The 26327-nt window shown below is 33.1% G+C and overlaps 1 protein-coding gene across 3 annotated transcripts in view; it reads right to left on the minus strand.

Annotated features, from left to right (window-relative positions):
* Nucleotides 1–26327, minus strand: part of LOC114331213 (G-protein coupled receptor Mth2-like) — a 680964-nt gene that overhangs the window by 567600 nt on the left and 87037 nt on the right. For all 3 annotated transcript variants that reach the window (XR_007699306.1, XM_028280710.2, XM_028280709.2), the window contains exon 3: nt 4866–4944. Coding sequence is in view for 2 of the 3 variants with exons in the window: in XM_028280710.2 (XP_028136511.1) it covers nt 4866–4944 (79 nt within the window). In the remaining variant the exon portion in view is untranslated. The remainder of the gene's footprint in view (nt 1–4865; nt 4945–26327) is intronic.

A 26327-nucleotide genomic window follows, 5' to 3' on the forward strand; every position in this document is an offset into this window, starting at 1 on the left:
ACAAATAAATCAGTGAATAAAATTGAATAAAATTTATTAGTCGATTATATTTTTCTTCTTTACATGCCATCTCCGAGACAAAGGTTGGCAATCATCATTGCTATTCTCACTTTTGACACTACAGCCCGAAAGAGTTCAGTTGAGCTGCATCCAGACCATTCTCTGAGATTTCTCAGCCAGGACATTTTTCTCCTACCTATGCTGCGCCTTCCTTGAATCTTTCCCTGCATAATTAATTTTAGGAGTTCATATCTGTCACCACGTGTTATATGACCCAAGGATTGAAGTTTCCTTATTTTGATGGAATCCAGTATCTCCCTGCTGTTCTGTATTCTCCTTAGTACTTCCTCATTGGTTATTCTGTCTGTCCAGGAGATTCTCAGCATTCTTCGATACGTCCACATCTCAAATGCCTCCAATCTATTGAGGCATTGTTTATTGAGAGTCCATGTCTCCACACCATACAAAAGAACAGAAAATACATAACATTTTAGTACTCGCTTTCTAAGATTTAGGCTGAGGTCTCTAGTCTCTACTACATAATATTTGTTTCATATTAGTGAATGCACTTCTAGCCTTTTCTATTCTAATTCGGATTTCTTTGGTATAATCGTTTGTTTCACTAATGTTTGTCCCTAAATAGTTATAATTCTGAACTCGTTTTATCGTCTTATTATTTACGTGTAGATTGATGTTTCTAATATTTTTCTTTTGACATAACTATGAATTTCGTTTTCTTTATGTTTAGTGACAGACCAAATTCTTCACTCGTTGCAATAACCTTATCTAAAATTCTTTGTAGATCTGTAATAGTTTCTGCTATTAGTATTGTGTCATTGGCGTATCTAATTTCACATATGGGTAGGCCATTTATTTTTATGCCTGCTACTTCATCTTATAATGCTTTTTTGAATATTTCTTCTGCGTATGCATTAAACAGTGATAGCGACAAGACACAGCCATGTCTAACGCCTCTTTTGATTTTTATTTTATTGGTGTTTAAATTATTTATTCTTATGACAGTTTCTTGTTCATAATACAGATTATTTATTATTCTTATATCCCGTGAGTCGATGTTCTTTGTTCTCAGTAGTTTTATTAACGAATTATATTTCACTTTTTCAATTTCAACTTTTTTAATTTTTAATTTATGTAAAATTATTAAACAAATATATTCCAAATCAGCCCTGTATAGTAATTCATTTGAGTGATTTACATTACCAGACCCTCTAGTTTTACAAAACACCCTATTCCATATTTTCCCTTATTTATCTGACGCGTTGGAAATAAATAACCCCGTTTTATTACTTAACTTTGGGTCGTCTCTATAATGTAAACAACATAACCTAGTTTTGGGAAAAAGGATAAATAGGTCAAAAGAAGACTCGCATTTAACAAATAGTATTTTCCAAAAAGCCTTTGTACCGAATTAAATCTAAGTAATTTCTAAATTTTATTTCCTCTTTAGAAATTATAGCTTTCAGAGTTTTATTTAACTTAACTATTTATTTTTAATATGGTTTTCTGTTGTGAAAGCTTTCATAATAAATGAGACGTCGCTCAATATCTTAATTGTCTGAAAAAAGTTATAAGACGGACTACAAGACTGAGAAACTGTATTTTCTGTATCATATTGTCATATTTTGTCCTATTTTATTATGTAGGTAATCCAAATATTGCCCAGCCGAGCCTCTTTTCCATATAATTATTTTATTTGGCTCTATTTCAGGTGTTTTCTAATACCCTGTGTTCCTTTTGTGCATAACAGCTTAAGAGCAGTTCATGATGAATTCGTTCGCCTCCCTTCTTCACAAAATCTGCTAATTTTCTATTAAAAAAATTATATTCCATTTTATCAGTTACTATAATAGTGTAGGAAACAAAGATTGAACCTTGCAAAATGGACACAAGTCCGGTTTTATTTTTTTTCTGGTATATCAAGGGGTGCTTATTATAAGACTAACTTTTTCTGAAAAAATTTCGCCACGGAACCTCCCTTTTCACCCCTTTAAAGGGGGTAATTTGTGGTTTTTGCGGAACGTAGCCCTTCCTGTACCTTTTACAAAAAATTTCTTTTATAGAAATATGAAGAGGACTATATTTTCTACGATTTATTTTCAACAGCATCTCTCTATCGTCTACCGTTTAGCGGGGGTGGCGCCCTAAAGTTGACAAGTTTTTAAAAAAGATGTTTTAAAAAAAAATAATTTTTCCCTAACCGTAATGGAAATTAAGAAGAAGTCCCTACGGTAATTATTCACAAATAATTGGCTGATTTTTTGGTATACGTTTCACTTAAGGGTAATTGCCCTTTTTTTAATTACAGGGTGTTACATTTTAAAAAACCTCTTTTTATACCATCTGAACAGTTTATGCTAGAGTAAAAAGACTTTCAGCTATTACCCATGTACTGGTGCTATTTACAAATTTGTATAATGCACCCCCATTTTTTCCCGAAACCACCCCAAAAAAAAAGAAGAATTAATAAATAAAGTGATTTTCTTGGAATCCTTCACACACAATGCCCTTTATTAATATGCTTCATATATCATTTTGTGCAAGTTATTATTACCCATGCATGGACATCCAAAGAGATTTCCTAGTGCAACCCCTGTAGCAAAAAAATATAAACAAAATGGGGGGTTGAAATTGTTTTTTGTTTTTTGCTTTTTGATCCATATGGGCATATGCTTCATCAATAGTGCTTTTCAAAAATATTTATGGTTATTGCATCATCTCTGCGGAAACCACCCCTATCCTTGAAAATATACTGCAGAAACTACCCCTATCCCTTGGCGAGCATGTTTTTACGATTTTCTCATTACCTATGCATTCTTTTTAAACAAAACTTATACAAAGTTAAAGACCACTATTTACTCTAAAAATTAGATCCTATTAATTTTTTTCGTATAAGCAATCGTTACGGCACAGTGGCGCCGTAAACCTCATATATGCTTTGGCGGGCTTGAGTTTTGTTTTTTTTTTCGTCATCTGTTCTTTGCTCCCCAAAGCCACAGTGGTGGCCCAAAATAAATTTTTGCATATTTTCGCCACCTACACGCATTTTATTGCATTGATGCTACCTTAATAGCACAATATTTACCCTTAGGTGGTCGCTAAGCAGTGGTGGATCCAGGGAGGGGTGATGGGGGTGATCACCTCCCCCCCTCTCAAACCAAGTGATATTATATTCATAGATTATAAAAATATTCATTTATTTTTAAAGAAATTTAACCAATTGGCACCCCCCTCTTAACGATGCTGGATGCGCCACTGTCGTTAAAGCATAAAAAGTCATTCTTATAAAAATAATATTAATATAATATAAGTATTTCTATAAAAATAAATGAATATTTTTATAATCTTCAAATATAATATCACTTGGTTTGAGAGGGGTGGGGTGATCGCCCCCATCACCCATCTCTGGATCCGCCACTGCTTAGCGACCACTTAGGGGTGAATATTGTGCTATTAAGGTAGCATTAACACAATAAAATGCGTGTAGGTGGCGAAAATATGAAAAAATTTATTTTGGGCCACCACTGTGGTTTTGCGGAGCAAAGAATGTAAAATGTGCATATGTCATAATTTGTAGGTTACACTGTGTTGTTTTATTTTACATAAGTACTTTATCAATAAAACGAACAGATGACGAAAAAAAAACAAAAACTGGAGCCCGCCAAAGCATATATGAAGTTTACGGCGCCACTGTGCCGTAACGGTTGCTTAAACGAAAAAAATGAATAGGACCTAATTTTTAGAGTAAATAGTGGTCTTTAACCTTGTATAAGTTTTGTTTAAAAAAAATGAATAGGTAATGAGAAAATCGTAAAAATATGCTCGCCAAGGTATAAAGGTAGTTTCTGCTGTATATTTTCAAGGATAGGGGTGGTTTCCGCAGGGATGTTGCAATAACCATATATATTTTTGAAAAGCACTATTGATGAAGCATATGCCCATATGGATCAAAAAGCAAAAAACAAAAAAAAATTTCAACCCCCCATTTTATTTTTTTTTTTTGCTACAGGGGTTGCACTAGGAAATCGCTTTTGGTGTCCATGCATGGGTAATAATAACATGCACAAAATGATATATAAAGCATATTAATAAAGGGCATTGTGTGTAAAGGATTCCAAGAAAATCACTTTATTTATTAATTCTTCTTTTTTTTGGGGTGGTTCCGGGGAAAAATGGGGGTGCATTATACAAATTTGTAAATTACACCAGTACATGGGTAATCGCTGAAAGTCTTTTTACTCTAGCATAAACGGTTTAAATGGTATAAAAAGGGGTTTTTTTTTAATGTAACACCCTGTAATTAAAAAAAGGGCAATTATGCTTAAGTGAAACCTATACCAAAAAATCAACCATCTATTTGTGAATAATTTCCGCAGAATTTCTTTTTAATTTCCGTTACAGTTAGGGAAAAATATATATTTTTTAAAAACATCTTTTTTAAAAACTTGTCAACTTTGGGGCGCCACCCTTGCTAAACGGTGGATGATAGACAGATACTGACAGGAAATAAATCATAGAAAATATAGTCCTCTTCATATTTCTATAAAAGAAATTTTTTGTAAAAGGTACAGGAAGGGCTACGTTCCGCAAAAACCACAAATTACCCCCTTTAAAGGGGTGAAAAGGGGGGTTCCGGGGCGAAATTTTTTCAGAAAAAGTTAGTCTTATAATAAGCATCCCTTGATATGCCAGAAAAAAAATAAAACCGGACTTGTGTCCATTTTGCAAGGTTCAACCTCTTTTTCCTACACTATAATGTGGACGATATACATCTACAACACAAAATCGTGGTTTATTGGATTTTAATTTTATAGCTACTTTTTAAAACGAAATCTTTTTCTACTTACCCAAACGTACACCATATCTCAAAACTCATTACATTAGCCCAAGAAAATTGAGCAATTGCAAAAAAGATCAGTAAGAAGGCTAAAACAGAAAAAAAATATTAAATTGGTTAAAATATTTAGATGGTTGAAGGGAGATAAAGGTTTATTATTTTTTCTTAGTTAACATTTAGAAGACATTGTCCTGAATATCACAAGAATTTTGTTCGTTACATATAAATAGTGATGAGCAAAAACAAGAACAAGACCAAGACCAGGCTAGTCTTGGTCTTGGTCTTGTTCTTGCAAGCTTGGTCTTGGTCTTGGTCTTGCAGCTAAAAGGCAGTCTTGGTCTTGGTCTTGGTCTTGCACTAGCCGGTCTTGTTCTTGGTCTTGGTCTTGCTGCAAGAGTCTTGCTGGTCTTGCTTTTTTGGTAGTAATCATTTGAACCAAACAATTTCGAATAAAATGTACATTGAAATAAATAAAGATGTGAAGAATGAAACTATATTATTTGCTTTAAAATTTTAACAGAATGTAGAATGTAGTTTCAAACGGATACCAATTTTAACATTATACATTCACCTAATGACCTAATTATTTCTCTCTATATAAAGAGATTAGAGTATATTTTTATAATGGTAATGTTTATCAGTAGGAAAAACCTGCATTTACAACCCTTGTTGCAATTGCCGGCCTTCGGTTGTGTCACGTTGTGTTTTGCATGCTGTCGATACCTGCCGCCTGCCTTCAGACCACGTCTTGAGTCTGGATTATTGTTTATCGCCCCTGTATTTTAATAAAATGTTAAAGAAAAAGAGCTTCTTAAAGGTGCCACAAATGGTCGGGGACCTTCAATTCACGGATTTTACGAAAAGGGATAAACGGTTTATAGTTGTTAACAGATAATGATCTGCTCCTTTCACTAGAAGACTGTAGTATTTATCCTACGAGGGTCAAATTTAAGAACATAAATTAAATTTTTTTAAGAGAACACAAAAATCAAATATTTTTTACTCTATTTAATCATTATTTAATATAATTAACTTTTTTTATAAACTAACTAAAACATACTTTTTAGTAAATACGTTCATATTTACCATACCTATTTATAGACCTAATACTATAACATAATAACTACACCTAATGGGGAGTTATAAACGCTTAATTCTGTAATTTGTTATCTTGCAGTTCTTTAATTTTATTTAAACTACATTGCTCTCGTAACACGAGTTATTCGCACTTTTTATTTTCACATATTTTTGGATTTAATACCCATTATGACATTTAAAAAGTTGAAAATATTCGGATGTGGGTAGTAAAAACTAGAATTTAAAACACACTGAAATGATGCGCATGCATTTCAAGTGCGGCACATACTATTTGTAGTACTGGCCCTTTCTGGGGAAAACCTAGATTCTTCCAAATAGTTTTCAACTATGAAATCAGTAAACTTCTTTACGCGTTTGTCATCCGGGATTTTCACAAATAATTCAACTTCCAACTTTCGTTGATTGGAAAAAATTAATCCAACAAATAATTTTAAAAATTTCCCAGTATCGGAATTATTGTCATTATATTCAGAAACTGAACCTAAGCTTTGGATTTTGCGATACCAAGCTTGACACATTACAATCGACAACCAGTTATTTTTTATTCAGGCCACAATGCTTTCACAGCATTGTGAATTTTTTTTCAAAATTTATTATGATATTTTTTGTATTAATTTTAAATTTAACGACCTATATTTTTCCTCGATTATGCGAAAAGGATTGAAATAAGTGTCAGTATTTTTATTAGACAAAAAAGCGAAAACTACTGGTACATAAAAACCGTTTTTAATTGCATTTTTTTTTAAATGGATTACCCTATCTATAATTACATTTTTTTTGTCTTACACGTAATTTCAATTGTCCTTGAACTGTCGCCGTTTGAAAACTTGCCTTCTGGACACTTTGAAGGTTGAGAAAATGCAAACCGTTTGACTTAATCAAAACGACTTAAAAATATAAACAAAATATTATGTATTTTAAAAATTCGATATTGTTTAAGGTTTATTACAATGTCAGTATATATTATTGAACTAAAAAATAAAGTTAAATAATAAAAACCAATTTTTCTCAAAAAAGTGCAAGAGTCTTGCAGGTTGGTCTTGGTCTTGCGTGGTCTTGCAAGGTTCGGTCTTGGTCTTGGTCTTGTTCTTGCAAGCTTGGTCTTGGTCTTGGTCTTGCAACCAAAAGGCGGTCTTGGTCTTGGTCTTGGTCTTGCTGCAAGACCAAGACCAAGACCGCAAGACCAAGACCAGTCTCACTCATCACTACATATAAAGTATACAGAATCATAATTAATTAATTATAAATGTAATCCCCATTATTGTTGTTGTTTGTAGATAGCTATTATTTTTTAAAACATATATCTTGACAAGATTCATTTTTGCGTTTTGAATATCATCTTCTAGACCATCTTAATCTATGCTCTCCCATTATTTCATTAATTAATACCATTTCTAGGCTTCTCAAATAAGTTTATTCATTCTGAATGTTACACTTTTTTGTCACTCCATTCATCCATCTAAGCATTCTTAATTCTGCCACATGCATTCATTGTTCGTCTTTCCTTTTAACTGCCCAACATTCAGTTCCTAACATCATAGCTGATCTTATCGCAGTTTTATAGAATTTTCCTTTCAGTGTTTTTGAAATCTTTCTGTGACACAACACACACTTCTTTCATCCATCTTATACTTCATGCATCTTCATCTATTTTCCAGTTAGTCTGTAATACTGATTCCAGGTACTGAAAACTATTATTACTTTCCAGAATTCTTTTACTAAAAATATATTTATTACTTATTATTTGTAGTAGTTACTCCACCTGAAAACTAAAATTTAAAATCGTCTGTTGTATACCTACAGTTTTAGATCTTTGCCTTCCAGGGAAAACTTAACATGGCATACCAAAAAACACATACATACTTAATGCCATACAACAAACACACAATTGCAAATATCTGTACGTCAGTCAATGGGAGCAAGAATAGGATATTACCTCCGAATTCTATCCTACTGCATGGATTTTAATGAAATTTTAGAAATACCCTCTACTTATCTCCTAATTCAAAGCTATGCCGATGTGTGCTTTTATCTTGGGGGTGGTTACCACCCCTTCTCAGGGGTGAACATTTTTTTGGTTAAAATAACCACGGAATTCGCTAGAGAATCTAATCTAAGCAAAAACTAATCTATATTTTTTTTGAAAACTCAATACTTTTTGAGTTATTCGTGGATGAAAATTGGCCATTAGATCAAATTATAGAGCGCATTTTTAAATTTTCTTAAAAATCTTATTTTTCTCCATGTAACTTGAAAATGATAAGAGATACAGTAATCAAAAATAAAAACGAAATTTAATCTAAAAGAACCCCACATTTTTGTGTGGTATCATTTTTCGTATCTCTTATAATTTTCGAGCTACATGGAAAAAAGGGAGATTTTCAAGAAAATTGCGCTGTATAATTTGATCTTATTTTTTTTTCAAAAACCGTTCATTTTAAACCAGTCCAAATTTTTGGACATAGAGATAACACTATAATAAAAAGTATTGTAAAAGCAAAACGATGTATTTTAATTCTGATGGATGAGGGGTTAAATAATATACTTCTCATTTCTTCTTAAGGCTATGGGTGCATAATTAGCAAATATTTTACGTGTATCCCTACTTTTTCTGTCTTTACACGGCAAATTACGTGTAGTAAAATTCACACTGGTATGGATATGGAAACATTACTAGAATGTCATTCTACTTGAAAATGTCATCATTAATTTAAAGAGATGGGTTTTGAATGTTCTCGGATAACTGTTATTTCTATAATTGCAAATTATTAATTCAGTTAATAAATCTGATAATTTTTTCACTAATTATCTATTCAGTGATTGTAATAATTTATTTGTAAAACAAAGACTAATACTCAATCGAGAAAAGAGGAAAAGTGTTAAAGTGATTTTTTAATAATACATTGTTATGGAACGCTTACAATTTTGAACATCTTTAACAACAAAATACTTGGATCACAGAATATATTATCCTGATGTATTCTCTGCTTGGATCTTCCACAAATAATACACAATAAATAACTTTTTATTAAGTTCACGTCTTAAATCAATTATTTATCAAATACATTATATATCATAGAGTTAAATATTAGCATAGAGAGAGTGTCATTCAGAGCGAAGTGACGACACCATCTTTTTTATTTGGATTAGTGCTGCTTTACTCTTACGCATAGTAAAGCTGCTACAGTTGTCCTCCTCTTCCGTGCCTATTATCACACTGAATGTCATTATAGATTCTCGATACAATGTGTTAGAAGGAGATGAAGCAAACCAGTCCCCGAGATCTTGTCGTCAGGAAGCGCGGAAGGTAGGCTCCCTCTATGTTAATATATACCTCTATGTTATATATCAGTAATATTTAATCAATAACTCAACATATTCCCGATGCAATGTCAAATATTTAAAATTGTCACTGATTGTCAGTGTCTGACTGACAATATATGCTGACAATATTATATTCGGCTGAGTGCGTTGTAAGACAAAGATAGATTTGGAAAATATTACCACGGCATTGTGTTCATTTTTTTCGAATCCTGAAAAAACCAATAAATATTTTTGAAAAATTTAAACGCAGAATGAAAGACTAAATTATTACCGAGGGCCGAAAGTCCCTTAGAATAAATAAAAAGTTTATTTTGAATGATATATTTGAAATTAAAAATCACACTAAATTTTCTCTTAGATTTTCACCCCTGTAACTTATTAAAATAAACGTTATAGAAGTTCTCAGGGACTTTCGGCCCTCGCTAATAACGTAATCTTTCACTCTGCTTTTAAATTTTTCAAAAATACTTATTAGTTTTCTCAGGATTCGAAAAAAATGAATCTCCATTTGAATAGCATTGCAGCCGAAAATACATACCGATCCTCTTAAAAGACATTAGTCATCAATTTTTTGTAGCATATCTCGCTTAGTTTGAATGTAATTGACATTTAATATTGTTCATTTTAAATGCCTTTTCAAGCACTACAAAAGTTATTAGTATCATTATACACCTAAAATCGACCGTTTCTCTGTTATTTCAAGTTGAATACACCGATTTGAGCATGCACCAAAAAAACAAACTCTTTTCACCTACCATATCCCTTTTTGTATTTTAACTAGAAGATTTATAAAGGAACGAATCTCTTTGTTTTTTTATAAGGTACAAAAATATTCTGTATAGTTTGTTTGTTAGATGCATAGTTTTTAAGGTAAAAGGTGTCATTTTTCAATGAAAATGGCCAATTTTCAACCACGATCGAATAACTGAAAAATAGTTTTCAGAAAATAATTATAGAACAGTTTTAGCTTAGAATTAGGTTCTCTAGCCTCTTCCGTGGCTATTTTAACCAAAAAAATTTTCACCCCTGAAAAGGGGTGGAAACCACCCCCAAGATAAAAGCGCACATCATCATAGGGTAAACTTTGTTTCTTAAGCTATTTCCTACTAACAATATCCTTCCTTCTGGCAGCCATTTTTATTTATAAACAACTAAGTGTTAAAAAATGGCATTTTTCATTTTTTTTTTCAAATCAATGGAAAACAGGGAAACTTATGGTTTTTTTAGTACAAATATCTTCGAGATTATGGAAAAAGCTTTAAAATGACGTACTTATTACAAAGTTTGATATACTCATTTATTGTTAATATAATTGCGAAAAAAGGTCGTAATTGCAAAAAAAAATATTTTCGCAATAACTGTTGTAAAAATTAGTGTACAGCTTTAAAATTTTTGTCATTTTTGACATTTGTTAAAACCCACTCTTCGTAATACGGTCTCGTTGGTTATCTTGTCCGTCCATGATATCCTTAGGATTCGCCTGTATAGTCACATCTCGAAGGCTTCAAGTTTTTTCTCCATTGCTTCAGTGGGTGTCCAGGATTCAACTCCTTAGTACAATATTGAGAGGATATAACATCGTCGATTTTAAAGCTGCTTATGACAGTGTATTAAGACCAAGTCTCTACAACGCTATGAATGAGTTAGGAATTCCAAAAAAACTCATATTATGTATGATAAAAGTGACAATGGCGAAGATGATATCAGCAGTAAAAATTCAAAACGTCTCGTCAACCCCATTTGAAATACATAGGGGGTTAAGGCAGGGATATGTGCTGGCGTGTCAACTTTTTAATGTAGCATTAGTCGTACGAGACGCTAGTATAGATAGCAGGGGAACAATATTCAATAGATCTGTCCAAATTCTAGCATATGCAGACGACGTGGACATTATAACAAGAACCAGAGCGAGAACTGCGGAAATCCTAACCGAGCTAGTAGCAGCAGCAGAACAAATGGGGTTACATATAAATCGAAATAAAACAAAATTCATGGCGACTAACACAAACACAAGAGCTGGAAATATTGACGCAGATCTAATCATCAATGACCAAAACTTCGAAGCGGTCAAAGAGTTCATATATCTAGGGACATCGGTTAACCCCAATAATAACACATCAGAGGAAATAAAAAGACGAATAATAATTGCAAACAGGTGTTACTACAGTGTATCAAAGCACTTAGCAAACGTCTGTCTCAAAAAACTCGTATAAGGCTGTATAGAACATTGATAGTCCCCGTTCTCACATATGGATCAGAGGCATGGACGCTAACTAAAACAGATGAATCCGCTCTGTCGATTTTTGAAAGAAAGGTGCTACGTAAGATATTCGGAGCGGTCTGTGAGAACGGAATATGGAGGCGTAGATATAACTTTGAACTGCAGAATATCTACAAGCATACGTTTGGTGGAAAAGATATTATCACTATAATTAAGCGAAACCGCCTGCAGTGGGCAAGACATGTAGCCCGGGCCCCTGAATCGAACATGATAAAAAAGATTCTAACGGCGCAACCCGTGGGAATGAGAAGATGGGGTAGACCAAAGCTGAGGTGGATGGACGGGGTAACACAGGATGCCGAGAAGATCGGAGTCGGCAACTGGAAAATGCAAGCAAGGGACAGAACAGAATGGCGTAGAAAGCTTAAGAAGATCGAGGCCCTCTAAGGGCTGTAGCACCAAGATGATGATGATGATGATGATGATAACATCGTAGGAGCCTTACTTTTATCTCCAGATTAAGGTTATGGCTTTTAAAGAGTTTGGGCATGTTATCGAGTGCACTCCTAGCCTTCTCTATTCTTCATTTTATTTCTTGTGAGTGATCCCATTGTTCGTTTACTATTATTGTTCCAAGATAGGTATACTGTTTTACTCGGTCCACTGCTGCATTATTGATAAGTAGTTGGGCGTCTCTAATTTTATTTTTGCTGATAATCATAAATTTAGTTTTTGATATATTTACGTGAAGTCCAAATCTTTTACTTACTTCATTTACTTTGTTTATTAGTTGCTGTAAACTGTTCAAACTGTCTGCAAAGATAACGATGTCGTCTGCATAGCGGATGTTGTTTAGGCGTTCTCCATTTAGAAGTATTCCATGTTCTCAATTTTCCAAGGCTTCACTAAATATTTCCTCTGAATATAGGTTAAATAATATAGGTGAATGTATACAACCTTGTCTAACGCCTCCATTCTATAAAAAGTTGAAGGAAGCTATACCTGTGGTGTCTAAATATGTGTCCAAGATAAGATGTTTTACGTTCCTTGACAATTTCTGTGAGTTCACGTTCTCTATTCATACGCCTTAAAACTTCTTCATACGTTTATAAAACCTTAAAATTTCTTTGTTATCTGATTCGTCACTAATAAGTACAAGTGTAAGTTCTCAGCACCGAGTTTTGATGCAATTCTATTTACTCTTACACATCTCATAAAAGTGGTGGTTACTCTATCATACGTATCTCAAAACAGAGCAGGACCTTGTGATTGACTCTATCATATATATATTTTCTCAATATGAATTTCATATGTGTTTGTTTGTTTATCACTATAATTTTTCTATTATCCGATAATGAAAATTGTATCTGTTAATCTGCCTTGCATATTGTATTACTATACATAATTACGATAAGCTTTGTGCTAAGCTTGTGTATTCTGAATTTTCATTAAGAGTTTATTTAACCCAAAAATGCATTACTTATGCATTTTTCGTATTTACATATCGTAATTATAACATTAATATTAATAAAAAAAGGCTAATGTATACTTAATTTTTAAATATGTAGATATAAAGTAAATTTAGTATTCCAAATTACGAAATTTTTTCAAGAATCCTATAAATATTACAAAAACTCGTATTTTAATACAACAAGGGAAAAGGCGCAAAATGTCGCCTGTCAAAATTTTCAATGTGTTTTAAATGTATTCATTTTTTTCGAATCCACACAATATCCACACTTTTTTTCATATATTTTTTATTCTGCTAGCGAGCTTCTAGATACATAGTTGATAGTATGGTGTAAACTAGACCCAAACCCAGACATCCAAAGTGAAAGTTATCCTCCAACACCAAATTGTTCTATATGGTACACATATTGTTCAGTAAAATGTCACACCATTTTGAGCGTCGGGTTTGGGGGGGGGGGGGGGAGAAATCGGTAAATTCGTAGTGTTTTGCGTTTTTTGTCAATATTTATAAAACTGTGCGGTTTAGCATGAACAACCTTCTATACAAAAATGTTCTACATTCAATTTGAAATAAAAAAGATTCTATGCATATTTCTTCTAAAATGAACGGTTCCAAAGTTACGGAGGTAGTATAGTATAATTGTTTCAAAAAAGGCCTAACCCAGACATCCAAAATAAAAGTTTTTCCCCTACACCAAATTGTTCTATATGGTCCACATATGGTTGAGTAAAAAGTTACACCATTTTGAGCGTCCGGTTTGGGGAGGGGGAGAAGTCGGTAAATTAGTAGTTTTTTTACGTTTTTCGTCAATATTTCTAAAACTATACTTTAGCGTAAACAATGTTCCATACATAAATGTTCTACATAAAATTTAAAACAAAAAAGGTCCTATACACAATTGTTGTAGAATTGTATAATGTTGTAGAATTTTTAAGGTGGTACGTTAATTTCTTGGAGAAGTGTATTTGCCGGCCGCTCGCCATTATACCATAAGTACAGAGCTTCTGTCTTTGTTTAAGAACATTTTCGATATAAATTCATCCTTGCAATGAAAAAACTGAATCTGTTTTCAAACAATGAGTCTCGATAATTCTAATCTATTTTTTGACTTTCGGTTTATTATGTAATTTGCAATTTATTTAAATTTTGCAATAAATTGTTTTGTTTTATTTCATTATCTTTTATTTTGTGTCTACTTATATTTACGCCTTATGTAATTTGAATAAACTGTGTTTGTTATTGTTTTTCCGACTTTTTGTAAGCTTTGTCCGTAAGATTGTAAAATTTTTAGTGACAATAAAACATATTACTATTCTATTCTATACAAGCGTTTTTGCTCCTTTTGTCGCGGGGGAGAAGGGCCCCGCGACAAACTTTGATATGGGGCCCACGTGGGGCTAGCTACGCCACTGTTAAAGAGCAAGGTATACGACTCGGATAAAAAAAGAACGACTGTGTCAGGTCAAATAAAATAAAAAAATATAAGCTGCTTAGAACGATTATGAAAAAAATATGTAGCTGGTGAAGGCACATTGGAAGAATATCCTTTTTCTATCAGAGGAATCTCAGAGAGAGAGATATTGAACTGTAGCTCTCTACAACTGTTCAGATGTTTAGAGCAGCAACTTGTAATGTTGCCATATGATGATAACCAATTTCAGAACTTAACTGGGAATTTCTCTTACGGAATTTCTCATTCAAAGAAGAATAAAACGTCATTACTTATATCCAGATATTTTTCTATCTAAAACTCAAAGCAATATGGACTACGTGACAGGTTTTCTGTAATTTGTATTCTAATAAAACGAGAAAGCACTTTCAAATACACCCACTCACGCTTGAAAAGTGTGTCAATAGTTAATTAAAATATTGTCATCCCCAGAGCTCTACATTAAAATATTTCGTTATCGTGTACACACGTTAAACAGAACAATAAAAAACGTCTCGGGAGATTGAACTGCCCTTTTTAACCTTGTGCCATAATTTAAAGCTGCAGTTAAAAATTCAAGGGTAGCTGAAGCTAATTATTCTATGATCTGCACTTGGCGATAATTATATTTTATAGTCTATTTGAATATAATGTTACCGATCAATTCTTCGTAGAAAATAATCGATCATGTGTCATGTTATGAAACGAGAACACAATCTTAATTTGGGAAAATATTCTCAGTATTAATATCACAAGATCACAAGATAGTCATCATTTTTCAAAAACTTGTTGCCTGATAATATACAAAGAGCCCGCAGGACTCGAGTGAGTGTTGGCGAATGGCAACTTTGAGAAACAAACTGGAGCATTATTTTCTTATTTATTCTTACTATCTTGTGAAATTCGATAGATTATTTTTTAATACATACAAATTTCAAGTCTTTGTTAACATTTACATTATTATATTACAAAAATTCCTGATTTTTTTTTATTCATTTTAAACTTTGGATTTTGGGCTAGTAGTATTTTGTTCTAGTTTGTAATCCCTTTTGCCAAAAAATTTTTGGAATTGTTTTCAAAGTGAATTGTTGCTAATTAAAGTATTCTTACTTCAATTTGCTTAACTTAATCTCTTTGTTAATTTTTTCCATCGCCGCAAAATTAAAACGTTTATTTTGGTTCATTTTCTTAAATGTGACAGTTGTTAAAAGTAGAAAAGTAGTTGCCATTGAACAGAAACAAAATAGCCGAAGTATGCTTCTCGTCTACTTTTTACGTCCAAAATTCTTGTTGCTGATCGCTTTTATATCAAGACCTGATATAATTAATAAAATAAAAACAACTCCAGAGTAAAGATGTCTAAACGACTAAAAGAAGCAACAAAATACACATCAGAGACAAGCCAATTAATAAAAATCAAAAAAGGAACCCTATAATAAAAACACAACAGTAATGTAAAAAATATGCAAATATAACAATAACCAGGAGGTTTTCAATATATGTAGATCAAGAGTATAAGGGAAAATTATAGGCTACAGACCCACATATTGAAGAAAGTAAATATGTATACTGTTATATAATTTTTATGGGAAAAATTTAGAAAATTAATTTATGTCAAAGACCACGAGATCATAGATTTTCATCGCCCTGTATATGGCCAAAAATTGTAAATAGTATTAGTTAGTCATAAGCAGTGTTTCGTGGAAAGTGAAAATCGTTCAGTATTACTGATTCTATGAACGGATTTATACAATTAATACGGTCGGATTAGAAAGTACATGTATTCGTTTTGAAGTGAACAATAGGACGTTTATAAATGCGTCTTAGAAGGAAAGCCGGTAAACACAATTATTGAGTTTTAGAATGTCGGGTTTTTATAGCATGTAGAAACACAAAAGTAATTTTGGTATCTCCTGGAATTTGACGAAACGGAAAAGTTGTATACAAAATGAATTTGTTCTTAAGAAATGAAAGTAGGGATGTAATGAGAAGAGAGGATGTTTTGTGATTGGCGAGAGAGACGAATGGAGGGAGAATAGAGTGTTTGAGTCTGAGTTTGAGGAGAAAAAAAGTTTCACTGTGTAATGAAGATCTGGAAAGAGCAGTCCAGTTTTTGAAAAGTAAAGAAAAGTAAGAAGTCTGTGTAAAGTGGTCAAGTTTGCGGCAGTGTAAGCAGAATCGTGTTGAAACAAAATCGTTGATCGAGTTGAGAAGCTAAATCTCCTTGTGTCAGAAGTAATTCCTGTTTCTGTCTGGAACGAGTAGCCGGTTGGTATCCATTTGCGTAAGATATCGAGCAGAGAGAAAACTGAGGAGAGATTTCGAGCGAGTGCTGTTGTTTGTTTGTGAAGCAGTTTGGACGAGAAGGATCGTCGCAGCACCGAGGAGCACGTGTGGGAGAAACGAGAACTACACAATCCAAGAGAAGAAGTAAAGAAGAGAAAAAAAGGTTAGTCAGATTATTTGTGAAAAGGAGAGAGTTGTTTTATATCATATACCATATTTGTTTAATTTGGTATTAAATAGTTCTACAGTATCATTTAATCATTCATAAATTCAAAGGAGAACTCAAAGGGTACCCCCCGTTAAGATAGGCAAAATGCCCTCACTCCCAGAATTTAATTTTATTAATTTTTTTACGTTCTATGCAACTAAAAAATGAGATTACTCGGATTTTTAGCTCACCATCCCCCTTACCCCTCCCCCCACAGCCAAAAACGTAGATTTTTAGATTAAATTTTTTTTAGTTGGGTTCCAATTGATTTAAAAATTTCAAAAAATTCACAACTGTAGCTGAGGCTTTTACAAAACATGTCCATTTTTTATGGACCCATAGGTCGAGTATACATAACCTCAAATTTTTTTTTAACTTTTTAAAAACCTATAACTTTTTTTTGGAGGGGGCTGGAGGTCCAATTTTTTTTTTGAATTTTGTGTATTTTATCAAAAGCTATCTTCCTGATTTTTTTCAGATTTTTCCGTCAGGTACGCCATCTTTAAAAATCAAGAAAACTGTTTTTTTAGGGGGTTTTTGGGGATTTTCTCCATTTTATAGACTGCAACATAGATCAACTTAAGGTTTTGTTAATAAATTATGTATAATTTAAAATAACTGAGTATATTAGGATATTCAAAAATTGGGAGAAACACTTTTAAACCCCCCAAAACCATGTTTTTTTAAAGTTTTGTAAGGATTTTTGCGGGTCTAATTATATTTTTTTGAGATCGATAGAGCCTGAATAATTTTTTCATGTTTTTACGTTATATGTGATTAAAAATAAGACTAATCGCATTTTTAGCCCACCACCCCCTCCCCCTGTCACCACAAAAAAGTGAATTTTTCTATTTTTTTTTTTGTTTAGTTAAGTTGCAATTAATTTAAAAATTTTATGAGGCTTCTACAAAACATATCTATTTTTTATAGACCCGTAGGTCGAGTGTACAATACATATAACCTCAAAATTCCTTTTTTATTTTTTTAAAACGAATTTTTGACTTCCAATCGATATTTTTTTAAAACGTCCAATGAATTTATATCTCTCTCGCGGACGGCCGGTTCAATACGTGGTTAGCGCTCATTTTTAATTATTAAAATTAATAGTTAGTAATAAAATAATCAACGTAGAATGAAGTAAACACTTCTGTTGTATGTAGGTATATAATTCATTAAAAAATTCTTAAAATTTATCCACAAGGGAGTGGAAGTATAACAAAACGTTTTCGGTCAAACTGACCATCCTCAGTGTAAACGTCCAGTGTACAAGTAATTGAAACTAGCCACTTGAATAGGTGTAAAACCTCAAAATAACATTATTGCTACATTATGAGCTGTGTAGTAATCGACAATAAGTCGATGTCTTAAGATTAAAAATATATCACATGTGGATGTATGTCATCCTTGCTCGGAATTTACACAAGGTTGTGATCAGGTGAGAGGTTACCCTTTTAAAGTTTTAATAAAATAATGACAAAAATTTCTTCAGGCTCCTGCAGGGGAGGGGGGGCTTTAAACTTTGAGTTGGTCACTTTATGACTTCATAATAATAATTTTTAATCGAGTTATTAAGCCTTGAAAATAGCCATTTTCGCGTTTTTCAAATTTTAAATTGCATGTAACTCGACAACCGTCAATTTTATAGAAAAATCACAAGAAACCTTTTTTGCTCGGGTTGATCCAGAGAATCTAAAACAAATTTGTTCTAAGTGAAAAAACTGATTTTTTGAATTCGTTTAAAAAATTGTTTAACAATTTTCCGACCGCGGTACTGCTTGGCACCATGTGGATTTGTTATAAGGACCTGTTTTTGAATAAGTTTGTGCAAAAAAAATGAATCGAAATAATTTACCTAATGGGGACAAGCATACAGCATGGAATATTTACATTATGAGCCAAACTAAGATGGTTCGGAAAACATTAAACGATAGATGCTGTTGTAGATGTGAGTTGCGAAAACGGCAACATGACCATAGGCTGTTGTTCGCATGTAATTAGCTGCCATAATATAATATTTATCGCATGGAAGATATTTTACAAAAATCATCAAGCCAGCAGAATATCTTACAAAACTCTTTGACAATACAGATGTTATAACTGTAATAGACGAAGACAGCGATGAAGACTTTAGAACTGAAGTGTTATACCAACGAATATACTCTCCGAATACTCTACGAGTATATACGGAGCTATATATTCTTTGGTAATACTTTCCTTATTCTTTTTATGGTGTTTTACGTAGCAGTAAACGTGAATCAAAATGACATTATAATAGGCAGAGCAGAGATATAGGTTATATAGATGGTACAAGCACATGTTTGAATAATTAGAATATGTATAATGGAAGGTAATATTAGGGTACCTACTAAATACACACTAACAAAGAACAAAAGTTTTTGATTCACAAAACGACAAGAAGTAGGATATATTAAAATAATGTATTTTTCTTAAATTTATTATTCTGTTTTATTTTCCTTTTTTGTATCCTACCCAAAAGGTATCACAATGACATCTTTAGTTTATATAAAAATATTGCAAAAATTTGAAATTATTTTTGATTAATAGCAAGCTGAAAATATCTGAATAGTTTAACGGTGTCTAGTCGGACAAACTTTGATGTAGGTATGGAAACAGGGGAAGTTTTAATTGTGAAACATAATTTTAATTGTGGAACGTGCCATCCTGACAAGTTTATGATTGTGAAAACTAGCAGGTTGTTTTTAAGTTTATTCAATAGATTATATAAAATATCCCTAAAAACTCAGTTATTTCAAATTATACCTACATTACCTATAAAAAAAAACCTTGAATTAATCTATTTTGAAGTCTATAACATGGAGAAAATCCCTAAAAACCACCGAACAAACCAATTTTGCGGATTTTTAAAGATAGCGCACCTTACGGAAAAATCTGAAAAAAGTCAGAAATATAGTTTTTGATAAAATACACAAAACAAAAAAAAAATAGACATAAATCCATCACCAAAAAAATATACGTATTAAAAAACCAAAAAAAGAGGTTATAATATGTACTTACACTCAACCTTTGGGTCCATAAAAATAGATGTTCTGTAAAAGCCTCAGCTGTGCGTGTGATTTTTTTGTAATTTATAATTTAATAATTATTAACTATTCTAAATGGGAAATAAGCCATAATTTAACTAAAAAATGACCATTTAGAATAGTTAATTACAAAAATGCCACAAAGAAATAGCTTCAGAATAACATTCATAATTTAATTGCAAACCAACTTAAAAAAATCGAAAAATTTATATTTTTGGCTGTGGGGGAGGGGGAATAGGGGAAGTGGGCTAAAATTGCGGTAAGTCCTAATTTTTTTAAATCATATAGAACGTAAAAAAAATAAAAAAAATATTCAGGCTGTATCGACCACAAAAATATAATTAGATCCGCAAAAATTCTTACAAAACTTTAAAAAAACCTGGGTTTTTGGGGGGTTTAAAAGTGTTTCGCCCAATTTTTGAATATCCTAATATACTCAGTTATTTTAAATTATACATAATCTATTAACAAAACCTTGAGTTGATCTATGTTGCAGTCTGTAAAATGGAGAAAATCTTCAAAAACCCCCTAAAAAAACAGTTTTCTTAATTCTTCAAAATGGCGCACTTGACGGAAAAATCTTAAAAAAATCATAGAGATAGCTTTTGATAAAATACACAAAAAGGAAAAAAAAATTGGACCTCCAGCCCCCTCCAAAAAAAGTTATAGGTTTTAAAAAGTTAAAAAAAATTTGAGGTTATGTACACTCGACCTATGGGTCCATAAAAAATGGACATGTTTTATAAAAGTCTCAGATACACATGTGAATTTTTTGAAATTTTTAAATCAATTGGAATCCAACTAAAAAAAATTAAATCTAAAAATCTACGTTTTGGGCTTTGGGGGGAGGGGTAAGGGGGGTGGCGAGCTAAAAATCCGCGTTATCTCATTTTTTAGTTGCATAGAACGTAAATAAATTAATAATATTGAATTCTGGGAGTGAGGGCATTTTGCCTATCTTAACGGGGGGGTACCCTTTCGATACAAGAAATAAGCAATCTATTGAAAAGGTGAAAAGTAAATTTTGTTTTTTTTTTATATAATAGTAAGAACAGTCTAACGAATTAGTTAAATAACAAATTTGTTAAAAAACGAGATAGCAAAATTAAAGATTAATTTATTAGATAAGAAATAGTTGCAACAAAATTGAGTTTTGGCATACATTTAAATCTTATATTTATGGTATATTGGATAAATAAATAATATTTATAGAATTTATATGACATTGAGTATATTTATTTTCCCTGTTCTGTCCTGTATGAAGTAAGCAACTAGAGATACTAGAAGCCACAAACTAAAGGTAATACATTACTATAATTTAGCCCTGAGAATAAATTTTATTGGAAAGATTTATTTAATTTTTGTTTTGTTTCCATAAATAATAATTAAAATAATTATAATAATTAACTTTATATTAATAAACTTCTGAATTTGTACGAAGGGTAAGACAGCTTAATCGGTCATATCTCAATAGTAAAAATTTGTTTAAGGAATTAAATACGTATGCCTTTTCCGCGCTTAGCTACTCATTTGGTATTATCAAATGGTCAAAAACCGATATAGAAAGTCTTCAGCGGAAAGCAAGAACACTTCTCACAAAGGCACAAAACCATCGTCCTCGCAGTGCAGTAGAGAGAACAACATTACCGCGGTATCTAGGAGGAAGAGGACTCATGGACATAGGTGAGCAATTGGATAAATAAGTGGCTAACTTAAGAACTTGTTCTCAGGCACAGGCTGAATCATCTACTTTACATCGTGTAATCTGCGCAGTAGATGACTCAACGCCGCTTAAACTGAGGGAACAAGAAATGCGCATAAACCACCTATCTAAGGACTAAAAAATGCATACTTGGATGGGTAAACCACTGCATGGACGGCATCTCAATGAGCTCAACCAAGAATATGTCGACAGTAGGGCATCGAACTATTGGTTGGTATCAGGAAAGATGTTTCCCGAGACAGAAGGTTTCCTACTTGCCATTCAGGATCAGGTTATTCCAACTAGAAATTACCTGCAGTACATTGAAAAGATCCTTAGGTCCAAAACGACAAATGCCGATATGGATGTCAAGCCCAAGAATCCATCCAACAACTTACCGGGGGCTGCCAGGCGTTTATCGGAACTGATTATAAAGAACGCCACGACTCAGTAGGAAAGATTCTCCACCAAGAACTAGCTAACAAACTTGGACTTCTCCAAACCGTCCATCTTCCTTATTATAAAAACATCCCTGATAGAATGCTTGAAATCGACAACTACAAGCTATACTGGGATCGCACTGTACTCACAGACCAAACAGTGGCACACAATAGACCGAATCTCATACTAGTTAATAAACTTACTAGGCAAACAACATTAATAGAGGTGGCGATACCTAACAACAATAATAATCTGCGTGTTAAGCACAACGAAAAGATCGCCAAGTATAGAGATCTCGAAATACAAATAAGGAGACAATGGAGAATGGAATGTACCCAGACAATACCTATTATTCTTTCTACTACTGGAGTCATTCCAAAGAACCTCATAGAAAACATTAAAAAGCTGGGTCTAAATGAACATCTTTACAAGACTATGCAGAAAGCTGTGCTACTCTCGACCTCCAGATACGTGCGAAAATTTTTGGGAGATACTCCGGCGTACCAAGTCACCTAGGGCTCGATAACACGGAAAGAGTCCCACCAGAGCTCAATCCTTTTGATACCCTATGTATCTGGGATGAGTAAATTTTCCCCTTAGAGGGAGTGAGGGCCGTATAGCTAAATCTGAATAATAATTAAAATAATCTATATGCAGAGAGAAAATACAGAGCATAATAATACATAGAGAAAGTCCAAATCGAATGGGAAAAATTATCCTCAGTTATTGATGAGTGTTTTTCTATTCTCAAAAATTCGATACTCCGTGTGTTTTCTCAAATTGTAATGTTACGTAAGTATTTTATTAACATTTTTTCTTGAGTAATCTCTCAATAATATATAGGGCAAAGGGAATATATTTATTTTTTAGAGAATTTTTGGAGACAAATCCTGAAACAGGTCGATTTTTTTTTAATTATGATTTTTTTGGTATAAATGTCATACTAGGTAGTGACGTTATCCATCTGGGCGCGATACCCATTTTTATAATGTTTATATTACTGAAATATTTATTTTACTCGATAGAGAATTGTGACACCTTTCAAATGAGTCACACGGCCCATATTTTCATTTAGAAATCGACCCCAATTTCAAAAAATTGTATGTACTTCATAATTTTGCCCCTCACTGTATGTTGTGTTGACTCTCTATACAAGAAAGAAAGATTATTGGATATTCTTAAGTTTTGTTGGATAAATTTGTATTTTTAGCGAATAACCTGAATTCCAAGTTCAAGGTCGACTGTTTTGACTAAATGAAATACAAGAGCCCGCATGGTAACCTTATTGTCTTACTTTATCCTTGATTACTTTTGGCTTCCGGCAATTTAAAAATTGTGAATAACATGAAATGAAAGTCGATGTACCAAACATTTTTTCACGCTAAATATACAAGCTAGTAAGGTCGGTATTTTAGAACAAAATAGAAATCTCTATCAAAGATAATGGTAGGGGAGCAAAGTATGCTAAATTTGCAGTCACTCGAGCGTTATGGTGACCTATTGGGTTGTGATTATAAGGTCATAAAACCAAAAAAAGTTAAGTAAAATTTTCCATTTTAGTGGGGACTTTCCATTTTTTAATTTAATTTTCCATTTACAACAATCGTTTTTTTCGATTATAGTGCCATCTGTCCATAATTCGAAAAAATATCTCGAATAAAAGTTGCTTATTTTTACGTAAAGAATACAAGTCTGCAATAAAAATTTGGGGGTCTCATTTAAGAATTTATAGTAACCCCACACCCCACCTCCAGGGGCGGTCGTGTTTGGTACCATTCGATAGATTTTTCAAAGACATTTTGAAAGTGTATTTTACGGTTTTTCGATCTGATGTTCATTTTGCGAAATATCGAGAGGTTTGTATTTAAAATTTTAAATTTACTCCCCACTTCTCTACGTGGGGGTCATGTTTAGTACCATTCGATAGATTTTTGAAAAATATTGAAGATGTATTTTTTAGTTTTTCGAGCTGACGTTCATTTCGCGAAATATTCGCATTTTTGTGAAACTTTTTGACTCGTCCATTTCCTTACGCCCCGCTCAAATCGTTAGATTTTTGAAATATACACTCTTTTGCATGTACTTTACTTACCTTATCTTACTCTGATAATTTCGAGTATTTTTAAGGATATATATTTTTTTCGGGCCCCTTTAACGAACTTCCCTGGGTTAAGAGCCAATATATGGTAGAGGTACATCTGCAGGGTACCAGGTTTCTCCCGATATGATAATCTGAAGCGCTTGAGTAACTGCAATAATCCTCGCTTGGGCTCCCCTACCATAATGAACTCTTGCTTATATAAATACTTAGTATTGTCTAAAAAATGTCTTCTTCTTAGCCTTCTATCGTCCACGTTTGGACATAGGCCTCTCCCAACTCCTTCCATCGTTATCTATCCTGAGCTATCCTATTTCCAATTTTTTCCGGCTACTCTTTTAATATCATCAACCCATCTCATCTTTGGTCTTCCTCTCGGTAGTTTACTTTGGTAAGGTTTCCAATGTCGTATTGTTGCATTCCAACGTTGGTCTTTTTGTCTAGCAGTGTGGCCTGCGATGCTCCATTTAAGTTTTGCAACTGTTGTTATGTCCTCTAATTTTGTTTTTGATCTTACCCAGTCGTTCCTCTTTTTATCTGACAGTCGTATACCTAACATTGATCTTTCAATTGCTCTTTCTGTTGTGACTAGTTTATTCATGTTTGCCTTGGTTAGGGTCCAGTGAAACGAAATAAGCGATGGACTACCCCAAGCTAATTGAAATAATATTCAAAAATATTACCTCAATCATCTAAGATAGCCATCGTTACACTCTTAGCTTAGCTCAGTCACTTAGGTGTGTGTTCGTCTTGTCCTAACCTCAGATATGAACTCTGAAAATTTAGAATGGTAGCAAACAAAACAACAATATTTTTAACTAATCATGTTTATTGTTCATAAAGATATAATAAAAATATTACTTATTAAACTGCATTAACAAATATATTCAAATTCTTGCCAAAAACTAACAATTCTGGATTATACTTATGGCTTTTGGTATTCGGCTCGATAGTAACTTCTTGATGTCGAATGGTACTGCTGTTGTAGACTTCTCGTAGGCCTGGACGGATCTTCGGCCCTAGGCCCCTGCAGCTAGAGATGGTGGTTGTGCAGTCTACTTGTCATGGTCTCACGTTGTCAGCCATCTGGTGCATCGCATCGTGAGCGGCCGTGGAGTAACGCCATAATCGCTGGCCTCATACGCCAGTGCACGTGGGTTCGAGCCCTGCCAAAGACAAACCATTTTCATTTCCAATAATGACACGAGCCGTATCACCGTACCTCGGAGGGTACGTTAAGCCGTCGGTCCCCCTGGGCTAGTGTACATCGACACTAGTTACTTGAAACAGGGTTAAAGATGTAATTGGCGCCGGAACTATCCGAAAGGATCTCCCCGGCAAAAATGCCATACGATATTATTATTATTATAATTAGGGCCCAGGTTTCACATCCATATGTCACATCACATCCATATGTCAGTATAGGAAGGATACACTGGTTGAACACATGGCTCTTCAAGTATTGGGGTATTTTGCGGTTCTTAAGTATCCAAACTAAGTTTTCCAAATCCTGCTCATGCGAGTCTTGTTCTCCTAGTAATTTCCGCACTTTGGTTCTATTGGTAAAGTTTCAGGATTTGGCCTAGGTATGTATATTCCTGGACTTTTTCTATCTCACTGTCATTTATGGTAATACGTCTGGGGTCATCAGTGTTTGTCATTATTTTTGTTTTTCTCATGTTTATTTTTAGGCCGGAGACGTATTGGGAGCTGCCTGCGAGTTCCTCCATCATAATTTCCAGTTTATCGAATGAGCTCCCTATAATCACAATGTCGTCAGCGAATCTGAGGTGGTTTAGCTTCTTGCCATTAACGTTAATGCCATTAAAAAAATGTCTTAATATAGGTTAAATATTAAGTCAAAGAACTACTGAAAAACGGGCAGCAATATGATAAAACAATTGAAATAAATCAATGCAATTTCATCATCATGAATGGCGTTACAACTCTTCGTAAGTATTTGCCGCATTTACTATTCGATTGTATGCCTCTATCATTTCTCTTCTTGATCTTGCGATTATGTCAACATCATCTGCAAATACTAGTATTTGCACGCTTTTATTAATTATTGTTCCTCGAGTATTGACTGTTGTGTCCCTCATTATTTTCTCGAGTACGATGTTGAACAAGAT

The sequence above is a fragment of the Diabrotica virgifera genome, chromosome 7, assembly GCF_917563875.1.
Source record: "Diabrotica virgifera virgifera chromosome 7, PGI_DIABVI_V3a".
Taxonomy (NCBI): Eukaryota; Metazoa; Arthropoda; class Insecta; order Coleoptera; family Chrysomelidae; genus Diabrotica; species Diabrotica virgifera.